We start from the raw sequence: 16755 nt of genomic DNA, 5'->3' as shown, positions 1-16755 counted from the left end.
GCTTCGTGCTTCTTTGCTTGATGCTACTTCTACCTAACAGTTATTTTAGTGAACACACTCTTCCCTCTTTAGAACTGAAGTACTTCTGTTAATAACTAGAATGAGTGTCTCGCACTCTATGTTTAGTACTCCAAAATAGCACACATACATTCACTATCTAGGTGGAAATATAGCAAAATTTTGAAAAAAATAAGAATATATAGGAAGGATTTTCTTATTCCCAAGAGATGCAAGGCCAACTTTGTGTCTATTAACAGGCTAGACCTGCACAAGTTTCCCAAACTCCCTTTATCCTCAAGAAAGCCCAGCCACTACAGACAACTACAGCATTTAACAAAAGAATTATTTCATATAACAAATAGCTGGTAATGGAAACAGCTCCCTGAAGGTTGTGTATCTGCAGCACAAACCACACATGACAGAGCAACATGGAGTTTTAGTCAATGAGCTATTTCAGTCACTAATCTATTCTTTCCTGAATCTTGAAACACAAGGGGGTTTTGTTTGTTTGTTTCTATGACTTAGTATCAAATACACCAACCTCATGGGCTACCACCTGTATACGTAAGCCTGCACCATTTGCACACATTCTTTGTCAAACGCAGCTTTTCTTCAGAAGTTATCCAGAAATTATTAAAGGCACACAGCTGTTCCCTGCCAAAAGAAGCTTCCTAAGAGATGATCATTTTTACCTGTCTAAAACTCTCTACAATATGCACGTCCAGAGCATAAGAAGTGGGAAATTCTGCTATAACAAATAAGCAATCCCACATGGACTGCATTTCATTAATTTGTGATAGGTTACACACTTGCCTATATATATCTATTAAAGGGCAGGAAACATTTCATTAAAAAATACCTTCTGAAGTCATAAACAGCTCTCACTTCTGACTCTTTGTTCACTTATAGTAAATTGAAAATGACCTTTCAAAATGCCTTCCAATATTACCTGCCATTCAGATGTATTATAATAATGCCTCTCCTTGCTTACTTTGGCTAAGTAATTACATCTGGGAAGATTACTTTTCTACTACTTACCTCCTGATGAGAAAACAGATCACCAGGAAGGCGTTCAAGAAATGATGAGAGTGAAAAAGATGACTTCTTTCCTTGCACATCGATAACTTTGAGGTGTTCTGGAGAGGGGCTCAAGAAGGCATAAAGTGCTTCACTTTGACAGAGTCTTTCATCAGACAGCAATTTCTATGAAAGAAATACAATGACAGAAACACCACATCAGTTAAATATTTCTTGTTAAGGAACAAAATGTGTCAGGCCAGCCAATAAAATCAATTAAGATGTAGCTCAGAAGTAGAGAGAAAAAAAAAAAATCATGCCTCACAGATACTTCAGTGTGATAACTGTATTTAAGGAGTCCGTCAGGTTTTTAATCTTACAACTTCCTTTTTAAAAACACGAAGTTTCAATTTGTAAGACACTTGTTGTGAAGTATTGTACTTTGAAGTGACAACTACAGGATTCATTATTTACTCTTTCTTAGCTAGTCAAAGATCAAATTAACTTAGCACTCAAGGACTGGTTACTATCAGCCAAACTCATCTCAACTTCATGCACGTTAGACAACTTTGGCATTTACAGCATCAACCCTTACATCTGAGCCATCTGCTCCGTGCTCTCTTTTTAGTCAATAGAGAGATAACATTGACTCCTGAGGCACGATTCAACTCTCCTGTTCAGACATCTGGCACACCCTAGGAGCACCCATCTGTCTGCACACAGGGACAGAAGGTTTGAGAAATTCCACCCTCCATGTCTTATGCCACCAATTCCATTCCTCAGCCGTCTCACAAAAGTTCTTTTAAGGTTACGTGTCCCTGCAAAGAACACACGAACTGCACGCACAGACTGCCTCAAGCTCTCACACTAGACCAGTAATTTCAGTGGGGTTACTGCCAACCTCTATTTGCCCACAGGACAGGAGAAGCCACTCTTTAAGAATGTTTCTGGTGACAACGCATGGCTCAGAAAATAAGAACAGTTCCCTTTCTGGTAGCCACCAGGCTCCTGCGTGCAAGAAATGGGAAGAAGGAGCACCGGTCAAGTGAGGAGCAGCTCACAGTGTTCCTGAGCAGCATTTCTACTGATAACATGGGCAACCACTGTACAGCCACCAGGGAGCAAGGAATATAACAGCACCATCAAAAGCATGAAGGAAGACACAAGAGAGAAAGACATAAAGCTTGTCAGCTGCATTTTATGCATTTGCTAAAGGATCACAAGTGCACTTAAGAAAAAGCCATTAGATTCACAATTACTTAGCTTTATTTTAACACGATTCTTTTTACAAAGTTGGAAATCCTACCAGTATAGGAACAACCAGAGTTCATACTGAAAACCACAGGTGCTCAATTCCAGTTTAGCCCCATTCTCACTGAGAAAGAATCCAGGTGGCCAATTACATTACCCTGAAAGGAAGCATTCCTGGCTTCTTTACAGCAATGTTTGGTTATACTGTAGTCCCTGGCAAATAGAAAGGTAACTGAAGTCTAAAACAACACTTTTCATATTGGTATCGCCCAACTACTTTTTTCTTAATTGCATCCTTTTTTATCCTGCAGGCTCCATGTCCCCATTGAACACATGAATTACGTGTGCATTGTGAATTCAAGTAGTCCATTTAAAAAAGCAGCCATACAGAATACAGGTTACCCTAAAATGAAAAGCAAACAGTCTAAGTGCAATTTGTAGGTGTTACCCGAGTCTAAAGACAAATTGCTCCCAATAAGCAAAATCACACTCAGGCCTAAGAATATCTTTTGATTCTAAACTAACTAATGAAGCTGTCCACCTGAGGCTCTAGGTGACCTAAAAACAGTAATCATACAATGCATTCAATTAAATTAAAGCATGTCTCAGCAGTATTAGCCTGGTTCACAGACACCAAAGCCAAGCAGAAAGCCAAGCCACTTCTCCTTTCACCCTGCTGGAGGCACAAAACCACTTCTTTGCTCAAAGCCTCTCAAGCTGACTGACCATGCAGTGAACCCAGACCGCATGGGACTAAGCAGGAAAATGCTCTGCTGTCATTGACCTTTCACAAAGACCTCCACAGAGCCACTGCAGGCTGTAGCTGAGAATGGAGTGGGAGATGCTGTCCCTCAAATGAACCACCTGAAGCCTTAATTAGAAAGAATAGAGGTGAGGATGGGTTTAAAAAACAGAAACAAACAAACAAACAATCGACAACAACAAAAAACTGACCACCAAGACCCACCAGAGAGAGAAAGGGCAGAGTAGCTACTCAAACACTGACTTGCAGGAAAAGTAAGAGAGGGATCGATCATTCACAGAAGAGAGGGTAAATAAGAGCACAACAGAGCGCTAGGATTCTCCAAACAGTGGCTGTAGAAGTGAGGTGTGAGGAATATAACTGTGGTCATCAAATCCTTTTGCCATAAAAGAGGTGAACCTACAGCTATGTCTTAACTTCTGGTACCCTCATTACTCCACAGTCTGTCTTCTTACCTGCAGAAAGTTATTAAGCTGGTTCTTGGACTTCTCCATGAATTTCTGGTCTATGGACTTGAAGGGCAGCTTGCTGAGGGAAGGCAACTGAACTTTCTTTAATGATGGAAAGCACTGTAGGAAAAAAGGCAGCTCACTTAATGCACATGTGCAGAAAAACAAAACTGGTTCTGGTTCAAAATGGAAATCAGACTTTGCATTCTCATCTGCCATCCATACCCTGCTCAGTATGCTGAAAAACACCTTCCCTTACCCACTATGGGCTTACAGGTGAACCTTTTCCCATACTCACGACACCATTATCTACCTTTTATCAGACAGAAATGTTACAGCAGATTAAAGAGTAAATATTCTCTGTCCCAAAAAGCTGTCATTTTTAATACCTCCCTGGAAGACAGAGACAAAGTCTGTTTCTTAAAGCAGGCTCTTGCATGACAGTGCAGTACATGTATTATTTGGACATTGGGTCAGTTCAGTAAAACATTCATTATTTAAGAAAAAAATGTAAATAAGTTTTATGAACATCTGGCAGAGGCCAGGAATATGTGAATAGAAAAATGAACTTGAAAAGGGTAAAAGCCAAAAGACTGTACTAAAAAAATGTAATATTTTTAATGTGGTATTCAGTGTTCTTTCTTCCCCCCCTATACACCATACCAACAGATTTTAGCAATTTGCATGTTGTTCCTCCGCTGAGACCCGTACCTCGCTGAGCTTCCGGTGCAGGTTCTGAAACTCACTGAGCTTCCTGGGAACGGTCCAGTTCTTAGTTTCAGCTCCACCAACTTCTTGTAAACTCACCATGACAGAGTAACAGGGCACTTGTTCTCCATTCTCTTCTAAAACCTTGGGGGGGAGAAAAAAAAGAATACAGATAGGGTATATTACTCTGGAGGGAAACAGTGGAACATTTGTGCTGCCAGAGGACTGGCTTGCAAATTCCCTCATCACCATACCATGCTTGTTTCATCGAGCAGTACCCTTAGTGGACTGAACTTTAGCCAGAAGGCTACATTAGTCCTGAATCAGTCCTCTGCTAGCCATTATTTTAAGCAAAGCCCTACACACAGCTGTGCAATGCTGTCCATCAGCAATCAGATCACTGCAACGTCTTCTCCCAGCAGCTGTAGGTATTATCTCAGCTTTCAAGGTTTCTGATTGCTTCCCAGTGCTTCAGCTCTCCCTTCCCGTGCACTTTCCCTGCCCCCTGTTCCCTCTGTTTGTTCCCAGTGCTCGTGCTGAGCTCGCCCCCGCAGCAAGCCCAGCGGCGCTGCTGCAGCTGGGGCTGCCTCCGAGCTCTCACTGACCCCCAGAGCCCATCCTGCACGTACAGCACCTCAGTCCCTTTCCTCAGCTTCTGTGCAAAACTCTCCAGTTACTCACTGGTATCTATGGACAGAATCAGCCCTCAAGTACCCAATGCAGCCTCAGGTTATTGGGTTTTATTTTATTACTTATTTTTCACAGTCACAGCAACTCCAGAGCCTCGAGACAACGTAAACATTCATTATTTCAGGATTTACCATCTACCAGAGCGCCATAGATGCCTCGTCCCCAAAGACACGAGGTCCTGAGGTGGACAGAGACAGACAGGAACAAGGATGTTAACACACAGCCTCCTCCACAAGGAGGTCAGCTCCTCTCACCAGGGCCATGAGGAGCGTGCTCACAGCAATGAGCTTTCAAAGAAATATTGCAAAAATAAAGAACAAATATTAAATCTTTCCAGGAGAAGCTATAGCTATTAGCTGCAGCATGGAAAATTTAAACTTCACATTAGCAAAAGGTGTAAAACCAGCAGAGAAACAAGCTGCTGCCAAGGAAAGCTGGTGAATCTCCTGTAAGAAGCACTAAGGCTGGCCCAGCCATCCACCAGGAGGAATTAACCATGAGCACAACTCAGGGCTCTCCTTCCACCAGTCAACAAGCCCATGACTCAGTGCTAATGTGCTCAGTCTGAGCGGCTCTCCAAAACTGCCCCCCCCCCCCCAGACTGTGCAGCAGTAAAATAAAGGCTGCCAGACTGATGCCTGCAGCCCCTTTTAAGCAGGCTCAAAGAAGATGTATCCAGCACACCGCTGTTGTTTTCCTCAATTCACAGGAAGCCAGCTTTCCCAACTCCCACTCAGCATACACACCCTAAATTCTGGTGTACTTAAATACATGAGTAAGACAAGCTATTTTTTCACCTCGTTCAAATCTACTAACTCCAGTCTTTAAGAACTCAGCAGATTTAAAACCAAATATAGAAGTTATCCTCTGAAACAGTCTTCTTCAGACAGGGGAGACAGAACATCTGCTAAAATATGAAACAATATGAAAGTCCAAAACCACTAAAGGGAAGTAAAGCACATTGGTTTACATAGTTGTGAGTTTTAGACCTGCTGGTGCAGGAGATGTGACTCAGAATTAGACAGTCTAATTCCAGGGGACATGCAGAACGAAGGGGACCTTCATGGGGACCTTATCACAGGTCCCCTTCGTTCTGCATGTTCCTATAGTCTTTTTTTCAACCTCTATCAAACAGCCAAAACACCGAACCTCCAAGTATGTTTTTTTTTAATCAGAAATGTCAGTTACCACACAACTCTTACGGGTTACACAATTCATATCATTTTTATTTTTTTCAGATAGTGCATTTTTATGACTCAAAGCTTTAAAGGTTCACCTGAGAGAGAACACAGGCTAAGGGGGGACACACACATTTTTCCAAGCCATAAGTAATACTAGATTTTTGTGCATTATCCATTAGCTACATTAGTAAATCACTTTAAAAGGTTGATGACAGGCTATTATACTTTTCAGCTCCAATTCTCCAGCAACATGTACTTTTACTAAGCCTCTCTGCAACGAACACAGGGCCACCAAATTTCTGTATCAAATCACAGACCAAAACACTGGGATTAGCAAGGGTGTATTTTGCAGATAGGAGGACAATGTCACCTACTCATGTTCCTGAAATCATCGACTGTGGCCAGAACATTCCCAAGCAATTAATTAACATGGAAAAGCACAACATTAATAACTTCTCCAGCCTACCCTTTGAAGCACAGAGCTGCAAACAGCACAATTAATACAAGCCTACATTTAATTATCTAATCTAGTACTTCTTGTAAAATACAGTTAAGGCACTAACTCATTGTATTTTTCTCCCAGTTTCCCCCACATTTAGCAGAACCACATATTCATTTAGCAATACAGGAGATACTGGGCAGTTCTGGATGGGGACCCTTACCAGAAAGCTGCTGTTCCACAGTTTCGCTGCACGTGATGCTGCTGTTTTCTAAAACACAGCTTTAAAAGTTGCATAGATCACTTAAATTAAGAGCTTCACTGTTCTAAACAGCATTAAAACAAACCCAGAAGGTTACACAATGAGAGTTTATTTCTTAAAATAGCACATTGCCTTTTCAACCTGTTGAATTTCTTCATTTACAGTCACTGAGTTTTGAGGCAGACCGAAGAGACAACGTGCTCAAGCATGACAGCATGGTAATATAACATGAGGCAGTTCTGATGAAAAATAATGCCCTTAAGATAGCAAATTACCCAATGCCAAAACATGCTCGCGTATATACAGGTATTTCTACAACTTCATTACAGCAGAGTCTGAGGACTGGAATCATTTGTATATGCATCATAGTACTCACTTGGGAAAGAAAGGAGCTCAGAAGAGGTTATTTCCCACCCCCACTCCCCAACTGAATACGAAGTATACACAAAGGTATTAGAAAATATATACAGGTTTTTATTCTTCTCTTTAGCAAGTTTGAACTGACCCAGAAGACAAAACAAAACAAAACAAACAAACAAACAAACAACATACCTCGCCTGAGATTATGAAGGCTTTCCACATGCCAAGATTCTCACACCACCAGTCTGTTCTTGCAATGTGCAGCTGAAGGTCATTGTGCTCTCTCTCCATCAGGGTGATTTCATCCTTCAGCTTAGAAACAATCTGCAGAGGAAAATTCATCAATTACCATTGGTAAGAAAAAGCTTGTGTAACATGTCTAGTTGTATCTTTGAGAACACTATTCAGAAAGAATAAACTGTACAACAGACAGGAGAGAGAAAAATTCACATGGAAAAGAAAATCATAACTGAGAAAATCTATGATATCTTCTATAGACATGGGAAACAGATTAATCTCAAAGGTCAACCCCAATACTAAAATGAAAAACAAGTTAGAAAGACACGATTCTATCACACTATCAGGATCAAAGAGATACTTCAGATACAACTACATATTACACATTTTATATACACTTGAAATTGCAATTATTGCAACAGCAACTACCAGAGACATCCTCCTTACCATTTTTCCCATTTCAGATATATATGATGCGATAAAAGAACCTCAGAATAGATTTCATTGCCAGTAAGTTAGCTATGGTAACAACCACCCAAGAAGCTACCTCTTAATTCTTTTTCGGTTTGGGTAGAGGAGAATTTATTCTTGTGGAAACCACACATTGAATAAGAGATGTTCTAATCAAGATGGCTCACAGGCATAATCTCATAAAGGAGAAATAATGCATCTTAAAACATCAGCAAAAAATAAGTAACCATGCCTACTAGCAGGAGACAGTACAAGAAAAGGTAGAAATATACATATAAAATGTGACATGAGAGATGCAGCAGCAGAAGCTGACAATTTAAAAAAAAAATACAATATACCACGCTCCAATTTTATGAGACTTAGCTGTAAAACTTGTAGCACAAGTGGTACATCCTGGCAGAAGATTTTACAGAGCTATAGTAACTTCCTCAGAATTTGTCTCCTGTAAGATGAAAGACTGTCTACAGAGCAGCTATATGACAACCTTCCAGCATGTAAGCTAACCTTCAGGATACAGTAAACTCTCAGAATACAGATTGCTTTGTGGTCACCTTGAAAGATCTCCTATAAGCGTCATCCAGGAACAATTGAAAAACACAGAACTTGTAAGGTCAACAGCTGCTATCGTTATAAAACAAATACTAAAATTTTATAGCACTACTGGCTCAATTTTATTATTCTGTTTCAACGATATATATATTTTCAAAGACAAAAATATTTTAGAAGTAAAAAATAAAGCAGGAAAACACTACTTTAAAAGAAGTACAATCCCTTCTCCCCAAGGGTACTGAAAGAATATAGTTATTTCTCAAGAACAGAAAGGGAGCATGTAATGCAAATGTAAAAAAAATAAATAAGGATTTAATTATACAGTATGTCTTATATCGAAGAAAATATTTTAAAACTGTAATGATACAGAAATTAATGGCATGACCTAACTCATGCATACACAGTAACATCCGCTTTTGTTTAGCACTTATTTAGTAATTCTTGTTGCCTTAGTAATTCTTAGTAATTCTTTACAGTTTAGTCATTCTTTTTGCCTGTGTTACAAATTTTAACTTGAAGTCTAGCTGGCTATACCAGCTTCTCTTCAACATCAGAAATAGAAAAGATCTGGCCAAGTTTAAAAAAAAAAATTGTCTCAAGCTCTATCAGGAATTATGTGGAAGTTGGAGGGATTTTAGTTCGAAGCAGTCCTGTTTCATTTCAGTAATTGTGTCAGAGAGTTGATTTTGTAAACAAGGTTTTGCAAGCAATGGGAAGCACTCTGAGTGGGAATGTTAACCTTTGCCTTGCTACTGGGGATAAAACTGAACTCTAGAAAAGAAAACAGCCCATGCACATTTACAGTGGATGAGATGAGCCTGCACTCATGGACTAGAGGGGGACACGCCCTGTGCTTCAGGCATGAGATATACACACACACACACACACAGAGGAAGTAGCACCTCAGTCACACGTCTCCAAAAATCAGGTTATCTTGTATGGCAGCAGCCCCTGTACAGAAGAGATGCTGCCCGAGACTCCCTGTCATCTTCCATGTCATCTTCCTTGCTCTTTATATTCCACAGAAGGAGATGAAAGTAAGACTCCTCCCTACAGAGCATTTTCTTTTAAATCTAACAGAATCCCACATGCAACTCAAACAAGCAGTTTTCTTCCCTGACTGGCTGGCATCTGAGCTGAATGTGGTGCTACAAGCCCCTTACAGACTTGCATGTTTTGCATGGGCCTCACAGCAAAGGCATTTCAAAAAGAGAAAATGAACAACCAATAACAGCTTAAGATTTATTTATTATTTTTTTTAAGTAATACAAAATGGGCATGACATTCCCCTTCATATGGCTTACAACTGTGATTTTTTTAAATTCTATTTTAACCTTCATATGACCAAGAAACAAATTTTTACCTGCCATGTCCAGAATTGAAAAACAAAGTCCCTGTGACAAGATATTCTCACACTGTTGACTCAACAACTCATTTGAAAGCTCTACAGGTAAATGCTACCGTAGTAAAACAGGCATAAAAAAATGGGACACATCTGTGCCCTTGCCACTTGGGAAGAAAAATACAGCTGAGGCCACACAGAGAGCAGAGCAGCTGTGAACGGGATACTCCAGAAGAGCTAAGGACACATTTCCAGTTGTCTGCAGAAACCTCTTGCAGAGGGAAACATTTAAGGGACAGAGGGAGTGAAGCTGGCCAGGGTGGTCTTGCACGCTACTGTCCATGACCACAAGCTCACAACACCTTCAAAGCTTGGCCCAGTTCTCACACCACTTTAAAAACATCTGAACAATGGTCCTGTAATATCGTTTGGGGTAACAAGTTGGCCTAAGCCAAATGTAAATCCCTTGCTTCTGCCTGAATGGGTTCTTAAATTGTTTAACTGCTGCATTCTGTAAAGGGAGAAAAAAAAAAACTATTTATTTATTTTATGTTCCAAGCCCAAAGAACCAGAGTTTCACATCCCTCAGAATTTTTAGTCCAAAGAAAGTATGCCCTGCAGCTTTCTTCTGGCTCCTTAAAAGGAAATCAGTCACTATAACACGTCTTATTTTTTCCCCTTTATTTAAGGGAGCCAATCACACATTTGGAGATTGTGATACTGTGTTGTGCTACTTCAAAGCCAGCAGAGGGAGCAGAACCAGCACATCCCTAAACTGCAGTGCTGCAGATGCGGCAGGGACACGGAATCAACTGCCATGAAGAATTATGCAGATAGAGGTGGGTAGAGATGTAAGGAAGAAATTCTGTTTGCTACTGACAGAGAAGCAAGGCTATGGGAGAGAGGTACATGATATAAATCATATTTGTAGTTTTATTTACAGTAACTTAAAAAAAAAAAAAAAAAGGAAAAAAATTAGTTAACTCCAAGCTTTGATTTCACTTTTGGTAACAGGCTGATTGAAACAGGCATCAGACCTGTCCAGAAAGAGCCTGAGATGACTGCATATTACATAAATAAACACATAATATTAAAAAAAAAAAAAGACTGAAGACACCAGAAGTACTTACCTTTTTGTCGGGTTTTGGTGAATTACATATGGAATTTAGAGCTTGTTTCTTATATTCGAGCTTGTCATTTAGCTGACGAAGCTTATTTGCAGCATAACTGGCCTGTTCATTAATTCTTGTGCTGCATTCTTCTGTAGTTTCTTCACAACCGTGGCTCTAAGAATAGAGAATGGGAGCGACTGCATCATTAATGTGAAAAAGGAGAAATTTATTGTTTGCTCCATATGCATGTGTAAGAACATTTATTCTTGATATAGATATACACACAGGCATAATGGCACATCACTATAATAAATTCTAATAGATATTCCAGCCCTCAGATCCTATATGAAATATGATTTGTTAAAAACAAAAAAACAAAAATAAAAGCCTCATCATTTATACTGCAGTTCCATATAATTCTTTCCAACTGTGTAAAACGACCTTCAAGCTAAGGCTTTAATATAAATGAGAGTTGGAATCAAAGTTTATCTTAAAAGCAACAACAGCTCAGTAATTATAATCAATATTCAGAGCCAGATAGAAAAGCAAACACTTAGCTCTGAGCCGAAAGATAACAAGACGGGGGAAAAAATAAAACCAGAGTTCTAACAAACAGTCCTGCCTCCTACAAACCTTCACAAAATAGATTTATCAGGCTGCAGAACAATCTAAACCACATCCTTTCTCTTCATAAACAGATTTTACTGCTGTTTTTAGAAATGCTAATAAAAAAATGTGTCAAAAGCACATATGCTTTACTCCAAGCTCATAAATCATTTTCTCATATTCACTCAAACCAACCAACAGCTTTTTCTATCTTGTGTACTGCAGACATGTCCAAAAAAAAAAAAGAAAGAAAGGTGTGAAGTTCTGTGCCTTCCTCTTTAACACCTTTTGACATTTGTGTTAACCTCCCCTGACTTACTGCAGTTCCTCAAAGAGGAACAAAGACCTCGAGATCCATCAAAGAGCACTGTGATGTAACCACTGTCAGCAATGCCATCTTCCATGATCTTTGAGGTTTGCTTGCGACCAAATCTATCTTAAATTATCAGTGGGATGAATCTAATCCCATGAACAAGGGACAGAGTTCTACGTGATTTAATGATATTTCCACTAAGTAAGTTTTACCTTTAGTTAACGTAAAGCTAACAGAAGGAAATGTCATTCTGCAAATTCTCCGAGTATCTCCTCAGTCTGAGGGTAACATAAAGCAGAAATCAGGAGTTCAGTGCTAAGGAACCCGTGCCCTCTTCCAGCTCAGAGTTCGCCTGCTGTGTGGCTGAGCAAGTATTAGCTGCATGCCCTGTCCTTTCTCCTGTCCATTCTGCATGGACTGTAAACTCCTTAGGTCAGAGACTGCTTTCCAAGCATTTGTACAGCTTCACTCAGCTCACAAAAGCTTGTTGTTGTCTCCTGGCACTGCAATAATGCAAATAATAAGTATTAGCAACGCTGGACGTCACTCATAACTCCACTGAACACAAGCATAACATAAACGCACTTTTTGACCCCAGTGCTGGGAAGCACTGGGGTCAAAAAGAATCTGAGATGCTGGTTTTGACACTGGAGAGTTAACAGCCTGGTCACACCAAGTTTTGCTAATAACTGAAGGGCCGCATTTAATTACAAACCAGTAAGGCTCTGCTCCTGGGGGCAAGCTGCATGATTTATGTCATTAATGTTTCAGCAAAAACACTGCTGAATCTCTAGGTTTACCATGAAATGCTAGGACTACAGGACAGCAAGTTACTGCTATTAAAATTATCAAATGTATCAAATAAAGGATCACCATGCTCAAAGCTGAGATCATTTCACCTGCCTGCCCCAGCAGTAACAGCTCCCGTTTCCATCAGGGCTCCAGAATGCAGGCTTGGGATTTATTATTTTAGCCATCTGATGCACACAGCACCAGTGAAGGGAACAAGCCTGGTGGTTGCAAAGTACTACTTGTCTCTGTATTTGTGTGTCTAGATGTGACCTTTTAAAGGGGTTTTGTCCACACCACAAAAAAGCAATGACAGATTAGAAGGAAGAGCAGCGAGCTCGTTCCACCTGTGGCCGAACCAGCAGAGCCTGCCCTTGCCTGGATCCCTACCTTCTGATTTCATTCTCCCACTTTTAATCAGGGCTCCTTCAGGAGGGCACTGAATTGTTTTTTACCTATACTGCTATAACAATGAGATTTATAGAAATTTAACACACAATGCCCATAATGACCCAGGAAGAGTGGACTTAGACTATCAAAACCCAAAACAACATGAAAACAACCAGTATCTACTAACCATATGCAGCTCCCTCCTGACACACGACATTTCTCAGCTATGGTTTCCTATACATTGGTTAAAAAAAAAAAAGAGGCTACTAGCTAGCAGTGCATTTTGAGCCACATTTAAAAGCCCACTGGAAGCTTCAGAAGGAAGGCTTTGATATAATTTATTTTCACCTCCAAGACCCCGAAGCCTGACGCAGAGCCATTAGGATTACTCTTAGTAGAGAGAGATGCTCTAACAGTATATGCAGCTTCATGCTTAATTTGTGAGTAAAAGAATGCAGAAAAACCTTTACCATACAGGCCAGAATGGCAGCATTTTAGTCTTCAAGGTTTCACCACAAATGCAGCCTTCAAATCTGACACACATTTAACCTAACACCAAGAGGAAGCACAGATGATGCTGATGTCAAAAATCTAATTTTTCAGCAGCTGTAGTAAACGTTATCTGACAGAAGACTGTCAGGAAGTCCTAAAGCATCGTGTCAGTTTTTCTTGGAGAATGGTTATTACTGTTAGGCTGAACAAAATACAAGAAAAGAATAAAAGTACAGAGCTCAGTAGTTAGAACGTTCTGGGCAAAAAGAGCAACAGTGTTTTTCTGCAGTCCCAGTGACTGGAAACAAAAGGAAGGGAAATTTTTGAAGTACCTACCACCCCCAAAACATTGCTGGGTCAGCAATAAGAAAAGAAAACATGTCTTAAATCTTTTATCAAGGAAAGGAACAGAGGGAGAAATGAACAATGAAAAACTGAGGAAACTCTGAAAATCTGTATGGGAAGTGATTTATTTACAACAGCTCATCTTTGAAGATTTGCTGACATGAGAACTACAGAGACTATAGCAGCTCATCTAAAGAAACAGACGTCGTATTTAAAGAGTAAGTATGAAAAGCCTCCGGTTTTGAAATAATAGTTTGTAAATGCTTAGGTTGACAGAAATCCTCTGGATTCTGCTCCCATTTTTTTCATTGAGATTCAGATTTAGACAAACTCATACTTCACCGTGTTCCGAGCAAGTCCATGTGTAAAATGAAGACATTAACGCTGATCTGAAGTGGCAGCCTGAATGAAAGATGTTCGCTAGTCTGAGAGATGCCCTTGTCAAAGTGTTCTAGGATAAAAGTAACAAGTTCCCCCAACCTGACTGATTTAGAGAACCCTCTGAAAATACTTGCCCCAAGGGAGTGACCACTGGATTATTGCTTATGACATTTTGAATGCTCTTTTTTAGTATTTCCAGGTCCAGTGGCATTTTAATCAGTTTAATCTTCCAAGATAGCCTATTAATTTATTTCATAAATTAATAAAAAGCACAAAGATTCTATCTATTGCATTACTTTTTCTCCTTTTTTTGCAACTTTTATTACCTATTTAGTACCTAGCACACGCAGAGGGGACAGGAACAGAGAGTGTCCAAGACAAATCTACCTAACCAGTGAGATTTCCTTCAATTGAAATGTAATTGAGTTTGTATGAGGTATGTTGCTTTCTCTGATACTTAGAAGCAAAATGAAACATAAGGAAGACAAAAGGCTTAGAAACATGAAATTATATTTTTAACTAATTTGAAGTTTAAGTAGTCAGCCATTTTGTACCATTTTGTTTCAAATGGACTGGGAACATACCAGGTTTACCTGACGAAACTACAAAAGTGATGTTATTTATAAATACATTAGAAAAAAATAAAAGAATCCCAAAGCTCAAGGACAGAAGGTGCTTCTACACACTTTATGCAGGGTCATCTTCAGATTGTAAGAAGCAGTGAAAGAAACTGTCCATGTGACTCACCGCCTCATCTTTGTCCTCAGGAGTCAGTTGCAAAGAACTTCTTTCTTCTTCCTTCTTGATCAATCTCTCATATAAATCACTGACAATGAATGAGGGGTAGTATCTGTCCTTTAGAGTTTCATAAACATCTGCCTGAATTCTGTAGAATACTTCAATGCCTTTATTGCCCACTAGACTTTGCTGTATTTCTTTATAAAGTGATTTTTCCACAGGTATTTCTCTGCTTTCCACAAAAAAGTTCTGATAAATTTCACTCACCAGTTGAGGTATTTCAGCCTACAAAGCAAGGAGAGAGAGGAGGGAGAAGAGAGTAATAAATAATGTTAAAAAATACTGGGATGGCTCAGGATGCAGGTGCATAATTTGAAGGATGACCAAGTTAATTTCATGTATGAGCACACATCTGTGAACCTCTCACTGAGATCAAGCGCTCTGCCTGTGCACCTATGCAAAGCAGTCAATTTCACAACACTGATATTTGTTAAGCGCAGAAACAGCTGTGGTCTAAAATTATCAAAGCTTCCACACCCATTGATTTTAGAATTATGTCCCATATGCATGTATTTAAAAAAATAAAAATAAAAAAAAAAGTGCTGAAGTGAGAGTCTGGTCACTGTTTTAAGTTCAGACAGTAGAGTTCAGCTGCATCAGCTCTCCTGTCTTCCGCTGGATAGAGTCAACTCTCCCAATTTAGACGTGACCAATTAGTTCTGGAGAGGGAAGGAAAAAAAAAAAAAAAAGGAAGAGAGGAAAGTACACCAGAGAGACATTTACCAGAACAGGAGGCCAGGTATTTCCACTGAGCACAGAACAGCACACAAGGTTGAACTTCTCATTAACAAGCAGGAAAGAGAGGAAGTAATGCAGCACAGCCTATGATCATCTCTCTAAATTAGCATCTCTAAACTGACCCAAATTAAAGAAGTTTTAGCCACTCCCTTAGTATAGCAGAATATGCTTGCTCGCCTTTTATTTATTTATTTTTAAAATCAAAGCTGCTTCTGCAGCAGAGGACAATCCTTAAGTTCCACAGTGCAATGTAATTAAGGTATGTTGGAGACTTTCTAAAGCAATGGGAAATCTTGAATAAAGACACTATAAATATTCATCTGAAAATGAGCAGAGGATTCATAGCTGAAAGGTCATAAAATGCTTTATAGCATCTTTTCTAATCACGAGCAGTTTGCAAATCAAAACTAATTTATACAACTCTCTTCACGGTGCCTAACAAAGCCATTTTATGAACACTTTCTGAGTTGGTTGTTAGTCATTTCCACAGATCCTATTAACGGTTCACTACTCATGCTCTACAATTTGCTGCTTTGGTTACAGGATGTTATTTGTGTTTTCCAGCTGACTAGAATGTTTTTAAATAGGAGTGTAATGAAATGACAGTGAATTAAAAAAAAAAAAAAAAAAAAACATACTTAATAGTGAAATTCACATTTCACTTTAGTGTGAATCCTGGAAGTTTTCAAAAAAAAAAAACCTTCCCAGTGCTAACAAATAGCAAGTCCTCTACATACTTGCTCTGCACCATTGCTCCTGGATAATTCTTGCAATGATATTTCCTATCCCTGTTTCAGGGTTCTCATTCCTTCTTTATTTGAGCACAAATTACAAGGTAGTATTTTTTTCTTCCCTTTAACAGCAGAGTGGCATTACTGGAGTAACTTAGCTATTTGTATCAAAATTGGGCTGGGAGAATTTTTAATTGCCATATTATCTCCAAACATTAAGAAGCTTAAAAAAAAATAACAAATCAAAGCTACCTAAATTGCTCAGTACCCACCCCATGGTACTGCCATTTTACAAACAAGAAGCTAATGTCCAGGACACGTGGACTTGCAAATTTTCCCAC

General features: G+C 39.4%; 1 protein-coding gene across 3 annotated transcripts in view; it reads right to left on the bottom strand.

Moving 5' to 3' along the window:
• Positions 1 to 16755, bottom strand: part of SNX25 (sorting nexin 25) — an 80090-nt gene that overhangs the window by 11405 nt on the left and 51930 nt on the right. For all 3 annotated transcript variants that reach the window (XM_084519182.1, XM_084519183.1, XM_084519184.1), the window contains exons 9-14: positions 14895 to 15170; positions 10850 to 11005; positions 7313 to 7444; positions 4192 to 4332; positions 3487 to 3600; positions 1039 to 1203 (exon numbers count right to left, since the gene is read on the bottom strand). In XM_084519182.1, coding sequence (XP_084375308.1) covers positions 1039 to 1203; positions 3487 to 3600; positions 4192 to 4332; positions 7313 to 7444; positions 10850 to 11005; positions 14895 to 15170 — 984 coding nt within the window. The remainder of the gene's footprint in view (positions 1 to 1038; positions 1204 to 3486; positions 3601 to 4191; positions 4333 to 7312; positions 7445 to 10849; positions 11006 to 14894; positions 15171 to 16755) is intronic.

The sequence above is a fragment of the Aythya ferina genome (assembly GCF_964211825.1).
Source record: "Aythya ferina genome assembly, chromosome: 4".
In the NCBI taxonomy this organism is placed as follows: Eukaryota; Metazoa; Chordata; class Aves; order Anseriformes; family Anatidae; genus Aythya; species Aythya ferina.
This window is presented reverse-complemented; position numbering and strand designations above follow the sequence as displayed.